Here is a 26,700-nt window from a genome sequence, read left to right on the forward strand (position 1 = left end):
AGTTTTGTGTTTTTTAAAAACTTAGAAAAACTTCAGGAAACATGTAAATGTGAGGATAACAAACTTTCACATCTCTCTTTGCTGCCAGATAACCATTTTACCCAAGAAAGCCAAGGTTTTAATCTTTCACAGGAGGTTAGAATATAAACTTCTAGATCAAGGAAGGTGCTCTTTAGCTTGTTTGCACTCTTATTTTGGACATCAAAGTGTAATGAAGGGGGACACCATTATGGTCAAAGATACTCATTCAATTGGTGTAAAATCAGAAGAGGTCTGGAAAAAATGCTGTATTTGTGGAAAGCTGTTTTCACAATGAAATGTTGAGGTGGGTGCTGCCACTAGCTAGTAGCTAATTAGCCATTGTTACAGTTGCTCTCACAGGAGGGAAGACAGGCTCAGGAACCCAGAAAGTACTGATGGCGCATTTCAGGGGATGAATGAGCTATTTGTGGCTTATAGAAAAGTTTGTTCCTGTCCAGAATCAGCAAGGTTTGAAGTCTATAACTGGGAAAACGTCTTTCTGTAACACTATTATGCTCTGTTGTTAAAGTTTTAGTCAAAGAGGCCAGGAAGCTCTTTTGAAGTTCAAAGGAGAGTAACATTTAATGCATAATATTCATGCAAATATGGTACAAATGGGCTGAAGAGTTTTCCTCTTTTGGCACCTCTAACTTAGGTAATGAACTATTGATCAAAGTGATGTGGAAGAATTGAGTTGTTAGGAATATTTAATTATATATTTTGAATGAACCATCCTGTACCAAGTCTGGCAAAAAGTTCTAGGGAGAGGAATTGCTTGTGTACTTCACAGAGCCCATTATTGACTTATAAGGTGAGTTAGCTGGATCTTCCAAGGGACTAGATTCTCACTCATCTATTTCCTCAAGAGAAAAACTTCCAACATTCGCATTTGGCTGAAAATGAGCTCTGGGGCTCTCGGGAAGAGCAAGCCACCAAAAGATGTACGGGAAGGAAAAATATACTTAGAAAAATTTTAGACATGTGAAACATGGCCTATGGAGCCTCCTCATAGCCTCTCTGTCTATTGTTAAACTAACCAAGCAGATTTGAGTTTTCCTCATCAAGATTCTAACTTCAACATTTGAGATGACTATTGGATAATAGAAAGAAGCAAGCAAAAGTGAAGACCTATTCACATCTTAGAAGTTTAAGTAGGTGGAAGTAGAAGAAAGGAAGAATACCTTAAAATTACAAAGCTGAATGCTTTTCAAAGTACATTCTTAATTATTTTTTATGTTGGGGAGGCTGTAGGGTTGGGTGTGGAAACTCTGGAGTCCACTTAGATCAAAACCCCAGCTCTATGACTTTCTTACTTTGGGAATGTCCCTTAACCTCTCCAGCTTTAGTTTTCTTATCAGTACAGTAGGGTAAATAGTAGCATAATGGCCATCAGCATGGGCAATTGAAGAATAAATGAGATTGTGCACACCAAGTACTTTGCAACAATGGTTGACACGTAGTTTTTAGTAAATGGTAAGTACTAGAGTAACTTTTTTGAAAGCCAAGTTATATAATCCCATTAATTTTTAGATGAGAAACTTGAAAACCAGTGAGGTTAAATGACTTTGTACAAGGACAGACAGCAAGTCCAAGCCAGGACTAGAACTAAAACTCATGTCTCTAAATTCAGTGTTCTGTTCACTACACCAATTTGTCTCTAGCAATTCTGTGAGGAAGCCAGTTTACTTTCTTAAATAGAAGCCTAGTCCTTTGCACATGGCAGCCAGTTAACACACAAGAGATGATCCAAGTAAATGAATAAAGAATTTTGTAACCGGAATTCCTAAAAGAGACAATATACCATGTGGGAGTTAAAAGACAGAGACTACAAATAAAGTTATTCATAAACTTAAATAAGTTAAGCCAAAGGAAATTTGTGAGGAAGGTTAAAAATATGTGCCTTTATGTCCATGCTTCTTATATTTCCCTGACTTCTCAGTAGGATTGGAATGTCCTCAATCTAATGGGAAGAAGACTGTGCTTTAAGTCAGTAGACCTGGTTTCTGGTCAGTTCTGTTGCTTGCTGTGTGGTATTGGTTGAGTCATATATAATCTCTGAACTAAAGATTCTGTACTTATAAACTGAAAGGAATTCTTGCTTTCTGGACAGCAAACTAAAGGATGCCAGAATAGGGGATGGGGAGGTGAAACAAAGGAAGCCAAGGCTCTGACTTTAGGTACTTGGAGCAAACCTGGACTTTGTCACAAGATCTTTGCAAAGAGTACTTTATTCATTTAAGATTTATAACCTGTTTGCTTGTAAAAATATTATATACAGGTTATATGTGAAAGAATAGTTGTAAAGTAATGTTTTTAAAGATGAAATAAAATAGAGGCCATCTGAAGAAAGTAGAAAGAGTAGATATTTTTTGTTTTTTTTGTTGTTGTTAACCCTCAAATCCTCACCTGAGGATATTTTTTCCATTGCTTTTCAGAGAGTAGAAGGGGCAGAGAGAGAGAGACAGCGACAGAGACAGAGAGAGATAGAGACATTGATGTGAGAGAGACACATTGACTGGCTGCCTCTCCCATGCACCCCCACCGGGGGCAGGGAGTGAACCCGCAACCCAGGTACATGCCCTTGACCAGGAATCGCACCCAGGACCTTTTGGTGTGCAAGCCAATGCTCCAACTACTGAACACACCAGCCAAGGCAAGAGTAGATATTTTTAACATCTGATTTGGTACATTATAATATTAGCACTCTAATTAGGCTTGTGCTTCCTGGAAGGATAAAAAGAGAAACTTTGGGTTTGTTGGCAAGAGAAAATTACAGTTTTATCTACAGAGATCTATTTCCCATCTCCCACCTACACAAACAGTATTGATTATGGGATGTTTGAATAAATCACATTCTGGGTGGTATAAGGGCACTACCTGTAACCTGGCTTTCATAGAAGAAAATATAATTCTCTGTTTGCCATTTCTTTATTGACGCCCTGTAAAGGAAGAGAACAAGTATTAAATGATAACTCAATAAAGATCTTTCTACAAATGCTAAGGAAATGTGGTCCAAGTACTTTACTATTACATGATCTAAGTTAATAGAAGGCTAGAACATGGAAATGTTAAATAAACTGATGTTTAATATGTTTAATAGAATGGATTGTCAATTATCAGATGCCCTAAACAAGCTTTATATTAACATGATTTTTTCCTGATTTTTAAAATAGATGTTCATTGTTAAACATTCAGAAGATACATACAAGTATAAGGAAAACAAAATTTTTTGTAATCTCAACACACAAGGATAACCATGGTTAATTGGTGTATATACTTCTAGTCTTTTTTTCTGTGCTCAACTATACATACATATGATTTTACAAAAATGAAGCGCTGTCTTGTAACCAATTTGATTTATTATGTCAATTCACAACTGATTCTCTAAAATTCACCTGTAGTGGGGATCTATCCCATGTTGTCTGAAGTGAAAGTTGAGTGTTTTAGATACCAGTTGCAAGACAAGAAAAGTTGATTCTATTGCGGAATGTTTAAGAGCATAACTTGAAATCATGACAAACAGAAAATAAACCTCCTTTAACAGAGATTTGTGCAGTTGAGGTGTTGATAGGAAGAACAATTTGTTTTTTTGAACAAGAGCTTTGATTTTGCCCAAAGTCCTATGCCAGATGACATGTAAGAGATTATTTTAGCCAGGGACATATTCAGGTCAGGTTTGATCAGCCGAGCAGCCTTTCTGTAAAAAGATCTCCCCATGGCCTCATAGTAAAGACTAATGAGAATACCATCAACTCCCAGTTATCCATGCTAATGGGAGATAGGAGGGTACAATGAATTAAAATTTCATGGAAAATCTTCAATTCTCATCTTTGCCAATGGTGTCGCCTTGCTCAACAGTCAGACATTTTTGAAATATGGACCTTTCTTTCCTCATTGAGTTTGCCCACCTACTAGTAGAAAAGTGAAAGAGCCACAAGGCAGATAGTAGGATGGTTATGCTGTGCACAAACCACTCAATATACATTAAGTTGAATTATTTTTGGTCAAATGATCTAACAAGTAGGAGTTAGATAATTAACTCCTGGATAAAGAGGAATAAGCTGTATGGAGATTTTGGCTTCTTCTTGGCTTTCTTTTTTCACTGGCTTCCATAGCCTGGAAATGAAGTCTTAAAGCCTGAGGAAATTTTACTTTAATTCTAGAAACCCAATTACCAGATAAATAGGAGACTTTTTAAAACTATTATATCTTTCTCCTCTTTCACTCTGCTTCAGGATTGATGACAGAAGTACGTTTAATTTTTTCTTCACTATTAAAGCAGCCTTTAAAAAATAGATAATTAAAAAAGAATTTGTTCACTTGATTTGTACACTCATATAGTGAACAGCAAAGGTTCATTTCTCTTTTTCCACTGACTGTATGTGCTATAATATATAAATATTATTATAATACTTAACATGATGAATGATGTGTCTATAGTAATAGCTCTTATCAAAAACAGTTCATGGGAATGTTTTCTTGCTTTTAGACTGGTGATAAAGTTATTGGCCTTTTGACCTAATCCTGGGTGCTAGACAGTAATGACTGGGCAAAACATTGATGGCATATTGGCACATCTCTGCTATTTACATTTTGTCATCATTGTTTCCTTTAACAGTGGCCCTTAAAGTCAGGGATTGCCACTTTTAATTAGGGCCAGTTGAACCATATGAAAAATATCTATGATGATACAGGTTGAAGGTACATCTCAAATGTTAGTTGGAGCCCAGCCGGCATGGCTCAGCAGTTGGGCATCGACCTATGACCCAGGAGATCGTGGTTCGATTCCCGGTCAGGGCACATGTCCGGAGTGTGGGCTCAGTCCCCAGTAAGGGGCATGCGGGAGGCAGCTGATTAATGACTCTCTCATCATTGATGTTTCTATCTCTCTCTCCCTCTCCCTTCCTCTCTCTGAAATAAATAAGAACATATTTTTAAAAAATGTTAGTTGGAATTTTATTGCGACCATGTGGTACTCACAGATATCATTTGTTAGTAGTAAATTATGCATTGTATAGCTGGCATGCCTGTTATTGGCAAATGATAACCTTACTTTTATTGCCTGTATTTCCTAAAAGTTGATGAGGCATTATTGTTTCAATAAAATCACTTCACTTGTGTTTCTTTTGCAATATCATATACTGGGAGTTTTGCTGTGGTTGATTATGCTGTGTAAGTCATTAAATTCTCTTCTGGGTGATGCTAAAAACTTTTTAAAAGTTCAGACTGCCCAGCCAGGCGTGGCTCAGCGGTTGAGCGTGGACCTAGGATCCAGGCGATCGGGGTTCGATTCCCGGTCAGGGCACATGCCCGGTTGCAGGCTGCAGCAGATCAATGACTCTCTCATCATTGATGTTTCTATTTCTCTCTCTCTCTCCTTCCCTCTCCCTGAAGTCAATAAAGATATATTTAAAAAAAAAGAATCTAATAAGATAATTATTTAAAAAAATAAATAAATAAAAGTTCAGACTTATGCCCTGGCTGTTGTGGCTCAGTTGGTTAGAATGCTGTCCCATGCACTGAAGGGTCATGGGTTTGATTCCAGTCCAGGCACATGCCCAGGTTGTGGGTTCAGTCCCTAGTTGGGGTGCATATGGGAGGCAGCTGATTGATGTTTCTCTCTCTCTCCCTTTACCTTCCTCTATTTCTAGAATCAATGAAAAACATCCTCGAATGAGGATTTAAAAAAAAGTTCAGACTTATAAGCATGTGCTGAAATTGACTTTATCATAGTTTCTGAAAATTGACAGTTGTTCAGCATACTCACGGAGAAATCAGCCACTCAAACTTGGAAAACCATAGTTAAAAGTCTTAAAGATTATAGTGTTTACTTTGTTATGTGATTTTAAAAAATCAGTGTCAGTAATTTAAGAAGCATTGTTTAATAGCACCAATCATGTACTGTTCAGCTCCTTGTCTGCCTGAATTTCCTCCTTCCAGGAGTTTGTAGATCCAAATCCCATATTGCTAAAATATTAGGACCAATATACTTGATGAAAGACCATTACTTTTGCATTTAGGGTCAGGTTTCTATCAGAAGTTAGTGTTTTAGTAAGATATTTTCATCCTCAAGAGGCAGAGTTTGCAAGACATTATCCTGTGATATGGGATAAATGCCAGGTGAATATTATGAGGAAAGTGCTGTTAGGTTTAAAGAGAATGAAAAAGAGTTTATAGCTGGAGTAATCTATCTTCCCAACTAGATTTCAAAACCCCTGACAGCATGGGTACTATTTTATACTTTATGCTTTATGACTGCCTTAAATACAAAAAAGTACAAAATAAAATCTGCCAGCTGTACCATTTTATATAGTCTATTTGTATATGACTTGATTTCAGACGACATCTGAGCCTTTAAATAGTGATCAAAGCTGTTTCAAAAGTAGAGTGGAAAGGTAACTTGAGAAAAGATTAGGCAAAAATGTGTGGAAGCCCTTCATTTTCCAAGTTCTAAAAGTGGGCGACCTGCACCTTGCAACTATGTGGCAGGAAAGGCAGAATTCTGCAGTGGTGATAGTCCTTGGTTCTGAAGCCAAACTACTTGGGTTTGAATCCCAGATATGTTCTTTAACTAGTCATGTCAACTTGGACAAGTTACCAAACCTCCATGTGCCTCAGATTCCTCATATGTAAAATGGGGTTAATGATGAAACCTACCTTGTAAGATTGTTGTGAAAGAATTTAGTGAATTCATTTCTGTAAAACTTTAGAACAGACCCTGATTTATAGGAAGCGTTCAGCAACTACTAGTTTTTGTTTTTGTTATTATTGTTATCACCATTCTTAGCTAGCTCTATGTTGTTCAGGACCTGGTTCCCTGGCTGCTGTTTATACTTACCATCTACCTTGTAGCCTTTGACCTAAATTTGGAACAGGAAAATGCAGATCATTCAGCTTTCACACTTTGTCTAACAATACTCTTTAGAGGCTGAAGTTAAGGGAAATAGAAATCTATTGGCTGAAACAAGTTATTTGGATTATCTGTGGATTTAATGAATAATGGTTCAGACAAATTGAAAGAATCCATTTAATACTGCATGTGAAATAACCCACTTTAAAGATATTTCAGAGAAGAGATAGCAACTAACTTAAAAGAAATAGATAAAGCATACCTTCTTTGTGGCAGCAGTATATACTGTTCCTTTGGAAACAGACTTTCCTGCAAGTTAGAACGTTTAACAACAATTTCTTCATTTTTAATCATTTTTATTTTTTATTAAAGTTTACATTCAATATTATTTTGTATTGGTTTCAGGTGTATAGCATAATGGTTAGACAGTAATATACTTTATAAAGTGTTCCTCTTGATATTTTCAGTATCCAACTGGCACTGTCCATAGTTATTACAATATTATTGACTATATTCCCCATGCTGTACTTTATATCCCCATGACTATTTGGGAGCTATTAATCTGTACTTCTCAATCCCTTCACCTTTTCACACAGTTCCCAATCCCCCACCCCTCTGGCAACCATCAGTCTGTTTCTGTGGGATATGAGTTTTAAGAAATATATAAATGCACTTCAAACCCACACTTTAATCACTTTAATAGCTTGTATTATTTTAGTGCTTGCTTAGTGTGTCAGAGGTTTTGTCTTTTATTATCCCTTTCTTTTTCTCATTAAATATGAAAGAGGCAAATCACCCAACCATGAAGATCACATAACTGATAATGAAACCTCATCCAATTTCATATTTTAAGTTGATAGATATGACGTCAACTCTGAGTGACCTAATCCAAAGAAGCAAAAGAATCCAGAATAAAATGTATAATACACAAAGTTCCATCTTACTTTGCAATGTGGATTTAAGTGGACAAAGTAACTTCTATCTTACCCCCATTCAAGTATTAGTGGCTGCAGAACCATACAAGTAGAACTATTTAAGCTAACATAATAATGCTACTTAAATAACACCCTTCATGGATTTGCTTCTAAGGGTATACTTAGATTCTTCCTGAATTGTCTAGATGAGTTGTATATGTGAATGTAAATCACTTAGGTGTTTGAGAATGAGATTACAAATTGATTGTAGAGAAACCATCACTCTCACAAACAACATGGAAGGTAGCAAAAGTTGCCTCATTTAGATGTTCATTTTCAGAAATTCATGATCATCTCTCATCAGTTAAAGATGTTGAGATTATTAAAATATTTCCTACTTCATTCTAGAATATCGCAGAGCTTAAGTATAACTTGTTTTTATACCAAGAAAATTGTATTACTAAAACTTGGTTGAAAAACAAAGCAATTCTGCTTAAAAAGTAATTTTGACTTTCTGAGTTCTTTCAATTAATAAATGACTTTGAGCATATGCTCTTAGCCCAGAAATGTAGATTAATATAACAATGTTAACAATAATGGTAATGCTATACAAGGAGAAGTAAAAATACTTATTAATATTAATATGGATTTATCCTTTCTGGTAAAGATAGAAATACCAGTTCCATTTCCCCCCACTGTATTGACAGAGTTTTTGTCGACATAAGAAATGTCCAAACCTATAGAAAATTATTATGAGTTTATTTGAGCCAAACTGATGACATGTGTTGGGGAGCAACTTCTCAAATGCTATGGAAAGTAACCTTTTTGCATCTTTTTTAAATGCATTTGAAATTAAGGAGAGAACGTAAGGAAGATTACATGGAGGTGGGAAAAAGCAATGCAGGGATTGGATTATGGGATAGTTAACAAGATTATGTGCTTTCTTGAGGGCGGTTAAGGCCTATTTCATAAAAAAGCTGGGGGACATTTACACCATGGAATACTATGCAGCTGTGAAGAATAAGTATCTTGTAACCTTTGGAACAGTATGGATGGACCTGGAGAATATTATGCTAAGTGAAATAAGCCAGGCATAGAAAAACAAATATCATGTGATCTCACTTATATGTGGAATCTAAAGATCATAAAAACTGATGAACAAAATAGATTCAGTGATATAGAAGCATGGAACAGACTGACAAATCTCAGAGGGAAGGTGGGGGTGGGTGGGGAGAGGTTAACCAAAGAATTTATATGCATATATACATAACCTATGGACACAGACAACAGTCTGGTGAAGGTGTGGGGCTGGGAGTGGGTGAGGGTAGAAGAGGTTAATGGGGGACAAAGGGTACATCTTTAATATTTTCAACAATAAAGATAATTTTTTTTAAATGTGTGTTAACATGGATGCACAAGAGAAATAGACAAGGCTGGCTTAAAACCTTTCACTAAATAAGTTATAGGCCTGGGGAATGGCTATCCACCATGACGTGCCCATTTAGGAACTTATGTGAGGTTACTTTCCAGAAAACCCCATTTTTAAATCCACATATTAAATAATTAAAATATCTTTTGTTTGGGCATCACTTACTGCTAATGGGAAGGTAAATTAATGTAGCTTTTCTGAGACACAGTTTGACAATATAGTCAGCATTCAAAACCTTTGACCCAATAAATCTACTTCTAAAAATTTATATTAAGAAAGTAACCAGTGTTGCATATAGAGGTGTATTTCAAAGATATTTAACATAGATTTAAGAAAGAAAACGGAACAACCTAATAACCTCCCAAAAGGGAATTAGTTAATAAATTATGGTTCAACTGTGTTGGTATAGTCAAATCACTAGGCATGAGACATGGGAGAAATATTTAATGTCACAAAAACATTCATGATATGTTCATTTTAGAATGTAGTTTAAAAGTATATGTACTATAGGCTATTAATTTTGTAATAAAACATTTATATACATAATGCATAGAAAAAAGGCTGGAAAGAGCTTCCAGTTTCTGGTCTGACATGTATTTTTACTTTTATTTTTAAATGTATCTTTATTGATTTCAGAGAGAGGAAAGGAGAGGGAGAGAGAGAGAGAAACATCAATGATGAGAGAGTCATTGATCAGCTGCCTCCTGCACGCCTCCGAGTGGGGATCGAGCCCACAACCTGGGCATGTGCCCTGACCGGGAATCAAACCCCGATGGCCTGGATCCTAGGTCGATGCTCAACTGCTGAGCCATGCCTGGCCAGGCTGGTCTGACATGTAGAAGAGCTTAGAAGTTGTCACTCCCATTGTCACAAGAAAAAAGCTGAAGGAACTGTATATCAACAACTCCTTTTAAATCAATCAGAAAGTCAAGGTCATGGGACACCCTCTGTTTATTTTTCTGAAAACTAAAAAGACAGGCAAATACAATCACTTCTGCTGTATCCTGGTAGTAGCACTTAAAGGGTAATTGACTAATTGCTGGAAAGGGACCATGTACTTGCTTGAGAGATAAAAATTCTTTTTTCTGAGTTTTACCTCCAGGAGCCCCACCAGGTTCTTGGGGTGAAGATTGGAGAAAAATTAGTTCCTGCTTTAGGCAGGGGAGAAAAAAAGTAACCATTCTGAAATAAGCCCAGAACTCCATGTCCTTCTTAACTAAGGCCTGCCCTCAAAGGAAATGATATTACAAAAGTCTAACTGATTTGCATTTTATCAGAGCCTAACCAACTTGGGAGAAGGGAAATACCCAACTTCCACTAGCCTTCCTATTTAACCTATGCCGGTGGGTAGTGGGGGAACAAGAATAATTAGTACTTTTTTAAAAATAATTCAAAATATTATAGATGCCCCTTTTTGTCCCCACTGACCCCTTCCACCTCCCTACCCAGTCTTTCACCATACCATTGTCTGTGTCCTTGGCTTATGCATATATGCATATAAATTCTTTGGTTAACGTCTCCCCCCCACACCCCCCTTCTCTGTGAGATTTGTCTGTCTGGTCCATGCTTCCATGTCATTGAATCTAGCCTGTTCATCAGTTTATTAAGTTCTTTAGACTCCACATTTAAGTGAGATCATGTGATACTTGTCTTTCTCTGCCTGGCCTATTTTGCTTAGCATAATGTTCTCCAGGTCCATCCATACTGTCCCCAAAAGGCAGGAGATCCTTATTCTTTACAGCTGCATAGTATTACATGGTGTAAATGTCCCACAGCTTTTTTACCCACTCATCTACTGATGGGCACTAGGGCTGTTTCCAGATCTTAGCTATTGTAAATTGTGCTGCTATGAACATAAGGATGCATATATTCTGATTAGTGTTTCAGGATTCTTAGGATATATTCCTAGAAGTGGGATCACTGGGTCAGAAGGCAGTTAAATTTTTAATGTTTTGAGGAACCTCCATACTGTTTTCCATAGTGGCTGCACCAGTCTGCATTCCCACCAGCAGTGTACCAGAGTTCTCCTTTCTCCACATCCTCCCCAGCACATGTCATTTGTTGGTTTGTTTGATGGTAACCATTCTCACAGGTGTGAAGTGGTACCTCATTGTGGTTTTAACTTGCATCTCTGTGATAATTAACAATGTTGAGCATTTTTTCATATGTCTCTTGGCCATCTGGATGTCCCCTTTGGAGAAGTGTCTATTCAGGTCCTTTGCCCATTTTTTAATTGGGTTGTTTGTCTTCCTCTTGTGGAGTTGTATGAGTTTTTTGTATACTTTGGCAACTAGCCCCTTATCAGATACATCCTTGGCAAACATATTCTCCCAGAGTGGTTTTCCTTTGTTTTTTCGAGGCTGATTTCTTTTGCTGTGCAGAAGCTTTTTAATTTGATGTAGCCCCATATGTTTTTCTCTTTAGCTTCTCTTGCCCTAGGAGATGTATCAGTGAAAATTCCACTATGTGAGATGTCTATGACTTTACTGCCTATGTTTTCTTCCAGGATTTTTATGGTTTTGCAGCTTACATTTAAGTCTTTTATCCATTTTAAGTTTATTTTTGTGTACGGTGTAAGTTGGTGGTCTAGTTTCAGTTTTTTGCATGTAGCTGTCCAATGTTCCCAGCACTATTTATTGAAGAGACTGTCTTTACTCTATTGTATGCTCTTGCCTCCTTTGTGAAATATTAACTGACCGTAATTAGGTGGGTCTCTTTCTGGGGTCTTTGTTCTGTTCCATTGATCTATATGTCTGTCAGTTGTACCAATACCAGGCTTTTTAAAATTTTATTACAATGGCTTTTTAGTAGAGTTTGATATCCAATAAAGTGGTCCCTCCCACTCTGTTCTTCTTTCTTAAGATGGCTGCAGCTATTTGGGGTCTTTTTTGTCCCCATATAAATTTTTGGAATATTTGTTTTAGCTCTGTGAAATATGCTGTTGGTATTTTAATAGGAATTTCACTGAATCTATAGATTGCTTTGGGTGGTATGGACATTTTAATGATATTAATTCTTTTAATCCATGAACATGGTATATTCTTCCACTTGTTTATATCTTCCTCTATTTCTTTTTCAATGTCCTGTAGTTTTCTGAGTACAGGTGTTTAACATCCTTGGTTAAGTTTATTCCTAGGTATCTTACTTTTTTAGTTGCAACGGTAAACAGTAATTCTTTTTTTAGTTTCTCTTTCTGAGAGTTCATTGTCGGTGTATACAAATGCCATCAATTTCTTGATGTTAATTTTGCATCCAGATTCCTTGCCAAATTCATTTATCAAATCTAGTAGTACTTTGATGTAGTCTTTAGGGTTTTCTATGTACAATATGATGTCATCTGCAAATAATGACAGTTTTACTTCCTCTTTTCCAATTTGATACCTTTTATACTTTCTTCCTGTCTGATGGCTGTGGAAAGGACTTCCAATACTATGTTGAATAAGAGTGGTAAAAGCAGGCATCCATATCTTGCTCCTGTTTTTAAGGGAAATGGTTTTAGTTTTTGCCCATTGAGTATGATGGTGGCTGTAAGTTTGTCATATATGGCCTTTATTATGTTGAGGTATATTCCCTCTATTCCCACTTTGCTGAAAGTTTTTATCAAAAATGGGTGCCAGATTTTGTCTAATCCTGTTTTTGCATCTATTGATATGATCATATGATTTTTGCCCTTTACTTTGTTTATGTGATGTATCACATTTATTGATTTGTGGATATTACACAAGCCTTACATCCCTGGAATAAAGGCTGCAGCTCAGAGACACAGGCTCACTAAAACACAGAGGGCTAATTATGAGATTATAGAATGTTTTTCCGCCCCCAACATTTTACCAGCACATTAATAGGACCCATCTGTAATAACAGGAGTCTCAGACACTATTTCGGAACGAGTACCTATGGAACCTCATAAACAGTAGGGATGGGAATAAACAGAGACAATAGAGCAACTTTTAGTTTCTGCCAGTACAGCTATAAGAAGCAGTAAAATTAATCTAACTCCTAGCTAGAGTAACATAAAAGCTCACACTATCTATTTTAGTTCCTTGTACTCAATACATTATGGCCAAATTTCAACAAAAATTACAAGACATTCTAAAGGGCAAAAAAAAAAAAAAAAAAAAAATTAAAGTAAATAAAAGCCACAGTATGAAGAGACAAATCAAGCATTTGCACCTGGCTTAGATATGGAATATATTTTGGAATTATCATACCAGGAATTTTAAGTAAGTATCTTTAATATACTAATGACTCTAATGGAAAAAGAGGATGATATACAAGAATATATATGTAATGTAAACAGGTAGATGGAAACTCCAAGAAAGAATCAAAAGAAAATGGGGAAATAAAAACAATGTAAGAGAAATGAACAATGGCCTTTGATGAACTCCTTTGTAGTCTGGGCATGACTGAGGAAATAATCAGTGAGCTGCAGGTATACCAATAGAAACTTCCCAAACTGAAAAAAAAAAAAAAAGGAAAAAATGAAGAAAAATGCAACAGAATATCAAAGAACTGTGGGAAAACTACAAAAGGGTCAACATATATGTAATGGAAACCTTAGAAATAGAAAGCGGGAAGGAACAAAAATATTTGAATTAATAATGGCTTGAGAATTTTCCAAAATTAATGTCACACTAAAGCACAGACCTAGGAAGCATAGAGAACACAAAGCAGGTTAAATACAAAAAATATCTACACTCAGTCATGTCATATCCAAATTGCAGAAAATCGAAGATATAAAGGACATCTTGAAAGAACATAGAGGAAAAATACCTATAGAGGAACAAGAATAAAAATTGCATCTGATTTCTCTTCAGAAACCATGCAAGCAGAAAGACAATGGAGTGAAATACTTACATTGTTGAAAGAAAAATCCCACCAATCTAGAATTCTGTATACAGCAAACTATCCTTCAAAAGTGAATGAGAAATAGATTTTCTCAGAAAAAAAAAATAAGAAATTTGTCACCAGCCTTGCAAGAAATGTTAAAAAATATTCTTTACAAAGAAGGAAAATGATATGTTAGAAATTCAGTTCTCAGTAAGAAAGGAAAAGTATTAGAGAAAGAATAAATTTTTATCTTTTTAATTGATCTAACAGAAAAGAATTGTTCAAAATAATAACAACAATGAATCAAGTGAGTATGGCTTTTGAAAAGGTGAATTTAATTACAGTAATTTTATAAAGGATAGGAGAAAAGAATGGGGAGCACTCAGCTATAAGGTACCTGCACTACCTGTGAAGTGGTATAGTGCTATTTGAAGGTGTACTTAGATTAGTTGTAATCAGTCTATTCAGGTTTTCTGATTCCTCCTGATTCAATTTTGGAAGATTGTATGTTTCTAGGAATTTATCCATTTTGCCCAAGTTTTCTAATTTTTTGGCATATAGTTGTTCATAGTATTTTCTTATAATCCTATCTATTTCTGTGATGTCATTTTTTACTTCTCCTCTTTCATTCCTGATTTCATTTACTTGGGTCCTTTCTCTCTTTATTCTTGATGAGTGTGGTTAAAGATTTATCATTCTTGTTTATCTTTTCAAAGAACCAGCTCTTAGTTTCATTGATCTTTTGTACTGTTTTTGTTTTTTGGTGTTGTTTTTTTAGTCTGCATGTTATTTATTCCTCCTCTGGTCTTTATTATTTCTTTCCTTTTAGTTATTGTCGGCTTTGTTTGTTCTTTTTCTGGTTCTTTTAAGTGTAGGGTTAAATTATTTTCACTGTGTCCCATAGATTTTGGGTTGTGTGTTCATCTTCATTTGTTTCCAGGTAACTTTTTATTTCTGGATTTCATTTTTAAACCACTCATTGTTTAATAACATGTTAATTAGTCTCTATGTGATTGCATGATTTTCAGGTGTTGTTTTTTTTAATTGTAGTTGATTTTTAGTTTCATACCATTGTGGTCAGAAAAGATGGTGTTTGTGATTTTAATCTTTTTTAATTTATTAAGACTTACTTTGTGTCCTAACATGTGGTCTGCCTTAGAGAATGTTCCATGTGCACTTGGGAAGAATGTATATTCTGCTGCTGTGGGAAGAATTTTTCTGTAAATATCCATTAAATCCATCCAATTCAGTGTGTCGTTTAAGGTCACTGCTGCCTTGTTTTTTTTTTTCTGGAAGATCTATCCATTAATGTCAGTGGAGTGTTAAAATCCCTTTCTGTGACTGTATTGTTGTCAATCTCTCCCTTAATGTCCACCAAGATTTTCCTTATATAGTTAGGTGCTCCTATGTTGGGTGCATATATGTTTACAAGGGTTATATCCTCTTGTTGGATCTATCTCTTTAGTATTATGTTGTGACCTTCTGTGCTTCTTTTATGGCCTTTGTTTTCAAGCTTATTTTTTCTGATATAAGTATTGGCACCCCAGTGTTTGTTTGTTTTCACTTCTATTTGCATGGAATAGTTTTTTCCATCCTTTCATTTTCTGTCTGTGTGTATCTTCTCTTCTGAGGTGGATCTCTTGTAGACATCATATATATGGGTCATGCTTTCTTATCCATACAGCAACCTTATGTTTTTTAATTGGAACATTTAATCCATTAAGATTTAAGGTTAATATTGATAGGAACTTACTTAGTCCCATTTTATTCTCTATACCTGTGTTCCTTTCTCTCTATATTTCTTTTTTTACTTCCCTTATTTTTAAAGCACGCTCTTTAACATTTCTTGCTTTGATTTTTAAAGCACGCCCTTTAACATTTCTTGCTTTAATATTGCTTTGATGGTAATGAACTCCTTTAGGTTGTTTTTTTGTCTAAGAAGCTCTTTATTTCACTTTCAATTTTAAATGGTAGCCTTGTTAGATAGGGTAGTCTTGGTTGTAGGTCCTTGCTTTTCATCACTGTTAATATATCATGCCAATCCATTCTGGCCTGAGGTGTTCTTGTTGAGAAATCAAGTGACAGCCTTATGTGAGATCCCTTGTAAGTAACTCTCTCTCCCTTGTTGCTTTTATGATTCTCTATTTGTCTTTAGCGTTTGCCATTTTAATTATGATATGTCTTGGTGTGGGCCTCTTTGGGTTCATCTTGACTGTGACTTTCTGTCCTTTCAGAACTTACGCGACTTTTTCTTTCACCAGGTTAAGGAAGTTTTCAGCCATTCATTCTTTAAATGGGTTCTTTATCTCTTCTTCCCTCTCTTTCCTCCTGGTACACCTATGATGCAGATGTTGTTATGCTTTATGTTGTCACACTTTATGCTGTTCTAGGGGTCTCTTCTTACACTTTCCTCATTTTTTTAAATTCTCTTTTCTTTTTGATGCTCTGCTTGGGTGCTTACTGTTATCTTGTCCTCTAAGTCCCTGATTCAGACCTCTGCTTCATCTAAACTGCTGTTGATTCCATCTAGTGTATTCTTCACTTCAGATTTTGTATTTTTCCTTTCTGACACTGTTCTTTTTTAATGTTTTTTATATCCTTTTTAATGTTTACTATCTCTTTGTTTAAGTTCTCATTGAGGTCATCCATTTTTCTCCTAAGGTCCTTGAGCATTGTTATAACCATTGTTTTAAACTCTACATATGGTACCTTGGTTGCTTCCATTTCATTTAATTCTTTTTCTGGGGATTTCTCTTTTATTCAGAGCATATTTCCTTGTCTCCCCATTTTGGCTCTGTGTATTTGGTAGATCTGCTATGACTCTCACACCTGTCAAGATGGCTTTATGATGTAGGTGTTTTGTTGGGCTCAGTGGCACAATCTTCCAGGTCACCTGAGTTCTTTTGCTCCAGGAATGTTTTTTGTGGGTTATGGGCACCCTCCACTTGTAGTTGAGACTTGAATGCTGTTGGCTCATTATTGGGTGGATTTAACACTTCATACTAGCTGACTTTAAGGATAAACTTCAATCACCATGTATGAGTCGCTGTACTGCCACTGCCCACCAAGTTGGAGTTGTTCCCAGCAGGCTACAGTGCCTGCCAGAACCCCCCTTTTGGTGTGCCATTTGTGTAGCTAGTTCATTTGATGTCTGGTGTGGTCTGAAACCCACCACTGGTTGTGTTGATTTTTGGTTTACTTGGGCAGGGTTCAAGTACAGGTCAACATCAGACATTGTGTCTAACTGGCTTTGGGTTATCTGTCTCGAACTGCCATGCTATTCACTGTGTGTGGCTGAGTCGACTGGGCCTGAGTGTGCATGGAAGGGGCAAATCTGGTCACAAAGATTTGTTTCCAGGTCTTTTGCTCCCTGAGATCCCCCTTCTCCTGTCAGCTATTCTGTCTCCCCCGGAAGTTGTCTGGTCTTTCTCCAGAGCCTTTTGAAAAAAAACCATAAAGTGGGCCCAGTTTGACAGTGATCCACAGACCCTTCCACAGTTTATGAGTTTGATAGGGCAGGGCGACTGAGGTAGGGTTGACAAAACTAGTGGGTCTTCTCCTTGGGAACCACATGGTCAGGCACATAATGAGGAGAAAATGTCTTCTATTCCAGAGCCAAACCACTCAGTCTTTGCCCATGTCTCCATCTCTAGCTCCCTTAAGAGGAGCGTGCTGCAGGTTTAGGTAGGGTGCATCCAGCTGTCCTCTCTGAAGGAGCATTTTCAGTAGGGTAGAGCCTCTGTGGCCTGGAGAGGGACAGATCAAAAGTCTTCTGTTGAGGGTGGTGCTGGCAGAGCCCTCAGAAGGGAGTCAAGAACTTCATCCCGGTCACAAACAACAGTCTCCAAGGAGACATGCTTCAAATGTCCTGGCTCCAAGCAACCTTCCCTTCTCCAGTGGAACTCAGTTCAGCAAGCTGGGGCTACAGTAACTGGCAGGGGGAGGGCGTGCCATTAGTTGTGGTGCTGAGAGGCCTGTAGGAGGTGGGTGGGCACTTCTTTCATTTCCTGGGATAGCACCAGCTGAGCTCACAAGGGAAATAGTAGTCACACCCCTTGTGATGTAGCCACACAACCCAGCACCTGCTCATCTGATTCCCAATCAAAAGCATCCCTGGGAGACAGCAGTAGTCTGAAAGTCTCAGCTCTGCATGACACTCTATACCCTCTGCATGACTTAATGTAGCAGGGAAGAGCCATAGGATGGTAGGGAAGTACAAGTGATTCAACAGGTGGGGGCACCATCTATGTGGTCGAGGTGGGGAAGAATGTTCCCCTTTCCAAAGCTACAGAGTTCAGTCACTGTCTGTGTCTCTACCAAAAGCTTCTCCACAAAAAGATAACTCAAAGTTCTCTGATGGGTGCAGCCATCAGACTTGTTTTCAGGACTAAAGCATGGCAGAATGGTGTTGCTAGTAGTTGGAAAAAACAGACAGTGCACTCCCCAAGCTCATGTGCTGTAACAACAGGAGTGCTCAACCCTGGGAAGGTGGCAGCTGGGTCTCCAGCAAACTCCCTTCTCTCTTAGGTAGACTGAATCCTCACTCATTTTCTCCACCAGATGCTGTGTGGGCTCCTCTTCCTGTCTCTCTTGTTCTTAGTTGGGGATCCCTGCATGGGTTTGAGACCACATACTCTTGGTGGGGGGAATTTTGCAGCTGCGATATTCCTCTGACATCTCAGCTGCCATGTGTGTGTGCAGAGGTCAGCCCTTTCTGTGTCTCTGCTTTTCTTACCAGACTTTATGTGACTTCTTCTGTAAATCCTTGGTTACAATGTTTCAGTTCAGCTAGCCTTCAGTTGGTTATTCAGGTTGATTGTTCTACAATTTAGCTGTAAATATGGTTTGACTCCAGGAGCATGTGAGTGTAGTTTCCACCTACTCTACAGCCATCTTGGAATTCCAAAGCAAAAACAGGTTTTTTTGTTTTGGTTTTTTTTTTGTTTTGTTTTTAATATATCTTTATTGATTTCAGAGAGAGGAAAGGAGAGGGAGAGAGAGAGAGAAACATCAATGATGAGACAGTCATTGATCGAGCCCGCAACCTGGGCATGTGTCATGACTGGGAATCGAACCTAAGTCGCCTGGATCCTAGGTCAATGCTCAACCACTGAGCCACGCCCAGCCGGGGGGAAACAGATAAATCTACTATTATAATTGGAGAATTTTATACTCCTCTATTAGTAATTAAGAGATCCAGAAGGCATAATATCAGTAAGGATATAATTAAACTGAAGAGTATCATCAATCAATCAGATCTAATTGATATCTATAAAATATTTCATCTAACAACAGCAGAATAAACATTATTCTAAAGCTTACAAGGAACATGACCAAGATGGACCCACATTCATGCATCATAAAAAAATTAAGAGAATAGAAATTATACAAAATATGTTCTCAGACCACACTAGAATTAAACTAAAAATCAGTAACAGAGAAATAGCAGTAAAATCCCTAAATATTTAAAGATTAAACATATACTTCTAAATATTGCATGGGTCAAAGAAATCTTGAGAAATTAAAAAATATATTTTAAATTATTTGGAAATGAAAACATAACATCATAATTCATGAGATGCAGTGAAAGCAGTACTTAGGGGAAATTTATTACACAGATTAATATATTATAAAGAAAGAAATATCTGATGTCAACAATCTAAGCTTCACCTTAAGAAACTAGAAAAAGAATAAAAAATCAAATCCAAAGTAAGCAGAAGAAAAGAAATTTAAAAAAATATTAAAGCAGATGTTCTATAGGGTCCAATGGCACAGGCTCCCTGATCACCCAAGCTTGGCATCCAAGGTTCATTCCCTTTGTGGGTTATGTGCACCCTCCTCTTCTAGTTGAGTCTTGATTGCTGTTGGCATGGCAATGGGAGGGATTTACCCCCAGGCCAATCAGCTGCAAGGACTGACTCAAATAACCAACCAGACTTCTGATCCTGCAGAGGGTCAGCTGTGCAGATGCCCTCTCCACAGTGCAGGACTTACATAAAGCCACTCTACAAAACAGCTGTACTTAACACATAGAAAAAAATACAAGGAGGCTTCCAAAATGAGCAGGAGCCAAAGTAACATGCCCCAAGTGAAAGAACAGAAGAAAACTCCAGAAAAAGAACTAATCAAGATGGAGACAAGCAATCTACTACATAAAGATATAAAAACCCTGGTTATAAGGATGATCAACGAACTTAGGGAAAGAGTAGACGGACTTAGTGAGAACTTCAGCAAAGAGATAGGAAACATGAAAATGGAGATAGAAAACATTAAAAAGAACCAGTCAGAAATGAAGAATACATTAACAGAAATGAAAAATACATTACAAGGAATCACCAGTAGAGTGGATGAAGCAGAAGATCAAATCAGAGATTGGGAAGATAAGGAAACACAAAATATCCAGTCAGAATAGCAAAAGGAAAAAGGAACTCCCAAAAAAGTAGATAGTGTAAGGAGCCTCTGGGATAGCTTCAAGTGTACCAATATTCACACCATGGAATTGCTAAAGGAGAAGAAAGAGAACAAGAAATTGAAAACTTATTTGAAAAAATAATGACAGAAAACGTCCTTAACTTGGTGAAGGAAGTAGAGATACAAGTCCAGGAAGCACAGAGAGTCCCAAATAAGATGAACCCAAAGAGGCCCACACCAAGACACATCACAATTAAAATGCAAAAGGTTAAAGACAAAGATAGAATCTTAAAAGCAGCAAGAGAAAAGCAGTTAATTACCTACAAGGGAACTCCCATAAGACTGTCAGCTGATTTCTCAAAAGAAACTTTGCAAGCCAGAAGGGATTGGCACAAAATATTCAAAGTGATGAAAAGCAAGGACCTACAACCAAGACTACTGTACCCAGCAAAGCTATCATTTAGAATGGAAGGACAGATAAAGAGCTTCCCAGACAAAAAAAAGCTAAAGGAGTTCATCACCACCAAACCAGTATTATATTAAATATGAAAGGGTCTTCTTTATGAAGAAGAAAAAAACGAAGATAAAAATATGAACAACAAAATGTTAATAAATACATATTTATCAACAACTGAATCTAAAAAACAAAATGAACAAGCAGAACGGAAACATACTTATAGATACAGAGAATATTTTGACAGTTGCCAGATGGGAAGGGGGTTGGGAGGTGGGTGAAAGAAGTGAAGGAATTGAGAAGTAAAAATTGGTTGTTACCGAATAGTCATGGGGATGTGAAATATAGCATAGGGAATATAATCAATAATATTCTAATAATTGTGTATGGTGTCAAATGCGTGCAAGAATTATCAGGATAATCACTTAGTAAGTTATGTAATGTCTAATCACTGGGGTATACATCTGAAACTAATATAATAATGTTTGTCAGCTGTAATTGAAAAAAGTTTTTAAAATTGAAAAATTAAATTAAAATTAAAGCAGAATTAAATGAAAGTAAAACTTGGAAAACAATAGAGAAAAATCAATGAAACCAAAAACTGGTTCTTTAAAGAGATTAATAAAGTAGATAAACCTCTAATCAGTTTAACTAAGAAAAAAAGAGAAGATACAAATTACAAATACCGGAAATGAAAAGCCTTCTTTTCTGATCCTGTGGACATCAAATGGATCATAAAGGAATATTATGAACAATTCTATGTCCATGAATTTGATAACCTAGAAAGAAATGGACCAATGCCTTAAAAGATCAACCTACCAAAATTCACACAAAAAAATAAATCATTTTAACAGGTTTATATTTATTACGTAAATTAAATCAATAAGTAATAACCATCCAAAACAGAAAGCACCAGGCCAAGATAGTGAATTGGTGAGTTTTACCGAACTTTTAAGGAAGAAATAATACTGATACTCTACAATCTGTTTCAGAAGATAGAAGCAGAAAGAAAAGTCTCAAACTCATTCTCTGAGACCAACATTACCTTACTACCAAAAACAGGCAAAGATATTACAAGAGAGGAAAGCATTAGAGATCAATATCTCTCATGCAAAAATTCTCAAAAATATATTAGCAAATTGAATCCTACAATGTAGGAAAAATCCACAACCAATGAGGATTAATTCCAAGCATACAAGGCTGCTTAAACATTCAAAAATTAATTAATGTAATTCATCACATCAATAAGCTAAAGAAAAAGCACGTGATTGTATCAATAGATGCAGAAAAAGCATTTGACAAACGCCAACCCTATACAGCAAACTAGTAATAAAGGATAATTTATTCAACTTTGTAAAGAATATCTACCACAATCTACAGCTAACATCATACTTAATGGAGAGAAACTAGATGCTTATTCCCTAAAATCAGGAATAAGGCAATGATGTCCCTACTAATTCAACATCGCACTTGAAGTCCTAGCTAAAACAATAAAATGGGAAATGGAAATAAAGGGTATACATATTTTGAAGAAAGAAATAAAACTACCTTTGTTCACAGATAAGATGACTGTCTATGTAAAATATCCAAAGAATCAATTAACAAACCCTCCGGAAATGATAAATGATTCTAGCAAGGTTGAAGGATAAAAGTGATACATAAAAGTCAATTGCCATCATATATACCAGTAATGAACAATGGGAATTTGTAATTAAAAACATGATGCCATTTACATTAGCACCTAAAAGCCCCCAAATATTTAGATATAAATCTAGCAAAATGTGTACAAGGTCTATTTGAGGAAAACCACAACACTCTCAGGGAAGAGATCAAATAAATGGAAAGATATTTCTTGTTCATGGATTGGAAGACTCAATATTGTTAAGATACCAGTTCTTCCTAACTTGATCTATAAATTCAATATAATAACAAACAAAATTCCAGCAATTTACTTTGTGTACATCAACAAAATGATTCTAAACTTATGTGGAAAGTCAAAAGACCCAGACTTGCCAACATAATATTGAAGAACAATAAAATTGTAGGACTGACACTAAGACTTGCTATAAAGCTACAGTAATCAGGACAGTGCGATGCTGTTGAAAGAATAGATGAATGGATCAGTGGACATAATGCAGAACTGATAAATAGACCCACACATATATACTCAACTTATTTTTGACAAAAGCAGCAAATAAAAATCATTTAAAAAGGGTAATATTTTCAACAAATGGTGCTGGAACAACCAGACAGCCACATTAAAAAAAAAAAAAAAGAATGTAGACACTAAATGTAAACTGCAGAAGTATAAAATTTCTAGACTATAACAGGAGAAAATCTAGGTTGCCTTGGGTTTAGTAATGAATTTTTAGATATAACCCCAAAAGCACGCTTCATGAAAAAATAATTAATAAATTTCACTTCATTTAAAGTAAAAAATTCTGCTCCTCAAAAAGACAGCATTAAGAAAGTGAGCCCTAGCTGGTTTGGCTCAGTGGTCAAAGTGTTGGCCCTCAGACTGAAGGGTCCCAGGTTCAATTGTAGTCAAGGGCATGTACCTTGGTTGCAGGCTCGATCCCCAGCCCCAGTCCGGGTGCATGCAGGAGGCAGCCAATAGATGTGTCTCTTTCACACCAATGTTTCTATCTCTCTGAAAAGCAATGGAAAAAAAATACCTGCTGAGGGAAAATTTTTGAAAAACACATACCTGATTAAGTACTTGTATCCAAACACACACACAAAAACCCTCTTAATCTCCTAAATCTCCACAATAAGTAAATGAACAATCCAATTAATAAATAAGCAGAAGAGCCAAGCACTTCACCAAAGAAGATACACAGATGTCAAGTAAGTATATGAAAAGATGCTCAACATCATGTGTCATTAGGGAATTGCAAATTAAATGAACAAATGAGACACCACTACACTCCTATTAGAATGGCTAATACTTAAAAGAGGACACACAAGACCAAATACTGGTGAGGATGTGGAGCAGCAGGAGCTGTCATTCATTACGGTCACTTTAGAAGACCATTTGGCAGTTTCTTTCAAAGCTAAACATAGCCTTGCTATCCAATCCATCAACCATACTCCTATGTATTATCCAAATAAATTGAAAATTTCTGTCCACACAAAAACCTTCACACAAGTGTTTATAGCAGCTTTATTCGCAATTTCCAATAATTTAAAGCAACCAAGATGCCCTTCAATAGGTGAATTGATAAACAAGCTGTACACCCATTCAATGGAATAGTACTCAATGATATAATAAATTAGCTGTCAAGCCAGGAAAATACATGGAAGAAACTTAAATACATATTGCTAAGTGAAAGAAGCCAATCTAAAAAGACTGCATTCCCTATATGACATCTTGGAACCTATATGACATCTTGAAAAATACAAAACTATAGAGACAGTAAAAATATCAGGGCTTTGAAGAGTTTGGTGAATGGAAGGAGCAAGAAATGAACAAGCAGAGTACAGGGATATTTAGGGCAGTGACAATATTCTGTATACTATAATTGTTAGCATATGTCATAAAATGTAGGACTATACACAACAAAAAGTGGACTCTCATGTAAACTACGTGCTTTAGTTTATATTAATACAGTATATCAATATTGGTTCATTAATTGTAGCAAATGTACCACACTAATGCAAGATGTTAATAATGGGAAAGTGGGAGTAGGGGTGAAGAGAGGGATATATGGTAACTCTTCTTACTTTCTGCTCAGTTTTTTTATAAACCTAAAACTGCCTTAAAAGGAACAAAAAGTAGACTAGAAGGACATTACCAGAATATTAAAGATGGTTATCTTCTGGTAGTGGAATTATATGCGGTTTTTCTTTCCTTTATATATTTCTTTTTGTTGTGCTATTAAGGTATCATTTACATGCAACAAAATTCACCCTTTTTTCCATTACAGTTTTGTGAGTTTTGACAAGTACATTCTGTAGTGTAGGCACAACCATATCCAAGGTATAAAATAGCTCCATCACCCCCAAAATTTACTCTGTGCCCCTTTGTAGTAAAATCCTTCCCCCAACTTGAAAAAATGATCTCTGTGTAGTTTTAATTTGAACCTCTAATTACTAGTGAGGTGAATATTTTTTCATGTTTATTTTCTGTTCCTATTTCTTCTTCTTTAAATTGCTATTCATGTCTGCAAACATTTTTCTATTGGATTTGTTGATCCTTCACTGATTTATTTGAATAATTAAAAATGTTCCAGATACAAATATTTTATTTTTTGGAAATATCTTTTCTCAGTTCCTTGCTCATCTGTCTTTCTTCTTTCAATTTTGATTATCAGGGAAATGTGTGATGGAGAGTGGGGGAAATTAATGTGTTTGCTACAAGAGGAGTCTTGTTTTATTTTGACCTTGCATCATAGGAATCAGGAAATAAAAGAGGACATGATTAGAAGACAAACCACATGATACAGAAATTCATTTACCAGTCATTTGTCAATTGCTTACATTTATTGGCCACAGTATGCTAGGTCATGGGAAAGATAGAGAGTAAAGAAAAAAATTTTGCCTACTTTTGAGGATCTTTTACCCTGACAGAGAAATAAGACATGTAAAATAAGAGAAGTAACATGGTCTAAGATAAGCTGTGGTTATCAATATTTCTATTTCAGTAAAGGGGAAGGAGACATTATTTTTGAGTTAATCGATGAGTTGTTTATGCAAGAAGAAGTCTATTAAGTTGAATGTGAGCAAAGACTGTGTGTATTTTTGCTCAACATTTTATGTCTAGCATTTAGCATAGTGCCTGACAAAGAGTAAATGCTCAAATATTTGTTTAATGATTGAATGATGTTAGCATTTGTGGGAAAAGCCATTATAGGCACTTAATGCAGTTTATTTAGTCCATCACCCCTACATCACCAGGTTTTCTAACAGGCATATTCTCCATCTCCTTCCTCACAGATTCAGAGACATATTGTATGTTTCAAGACAAGAAGTACAGAGTGGGTGAGAGATGGCATCCTTACCTGGAACCATATGGTTTGGTTTACTGTGTGAACTGCATCTGTTCAGAGGTACAATCCCTTATGGCATGTAATTTCCCAGTTTGTTCCTCAACATGCAGAGGTGTTTCAAGTGCCCAGATGGCCAGGGAGTATGGATGTTAAAATCCTAAAAGACGATAAGAAGCACATCTCCTGTCTTTTTCCTCTGTTGCCTTTTGGGTTGATGTTGTTCATATAAGAAGCACATCTCCTGTCTATTTCTTCTGTTGCCTTTTGGGTTGATGTTGTTCATAGAATCTCCAAATATTCGCTATGGACATATCCTTATGGTGTGTTAGCCAAATGATATAAGACATGAAAGAAGAAGGCAGAATAGCTTGATAGTGAGAGTCAAGGAAAAAGCTCAATATAGTGCCTGAATTGTAAGACAAAATTTTTTTTGGAAACCATTTTTGTGGCTGGTCTTTAGAAAAGAGAATAGGGCAGATTATACACTGGTTCATTGGGAGACTGTATTTTATGTTATCTCAGTCAATAACTGTAATTAGGATTGAGGTTGTGAAACCTAGGCCTGTACCTGGTGACGATTAGAGTTGTTGGCTTGGCCTTGGCTTCTGTTAAGTCACTCAGAGAGACTTTTGGATACCTTAAAAGCTAACTTTGTAATAGACAAAACAGGTAGTCCCATTTTTTTTTTTTCCATGGCCTTAATACCAGACTACAGCTATGGTCTATTTTTCTGAACAGACCTCTACCATCATATCCTAGGCCAGAGTATCTCAACCTTGGCACTATTGACATTTGGGGAAAGA

At 36.3% G+C, this 26,700-nt stretch overlaps 1 protein-coding gene across 4 annotated transcripts in view; it reads left to right on the plus strand.

The window, feature by feature from the left end:
• The window catches only part of CHRDL1 (chordin like 1), a 122,372-nt gene that overhangs the window by 7,293 nt on the left and 88,379 nt on the right, over positions 1 to 26,700 (plus strand). For all 4 annotated transcript variants that reach the window (XM_081125786.1, XM_081125788.1, XM_081125785.1 and 1 more), the window contains exon 3: positions 25,845 to 25,957. In XM_081125786.1, coding sequence (XP_080981912.1) covers positions 25,845 to 25,957 — 113 coding nt within the window. The remainder of the gene's footprint in view (positions 1 to 25,844; positions 25,958 to 26,700) is intronic.

This window comes from Miniopterus schreibersii (assembly GCF_964146895.1).
Source record: "Miniopterus schreibersii genome assembly, chromosome: X".
Taxonomy (NCBI): Eukaryota; Metazoa; Chordata; class Mammalia; order Chiroptera; family Miniopteridae; genus Miniopterus; species Miniopterus schreibersii.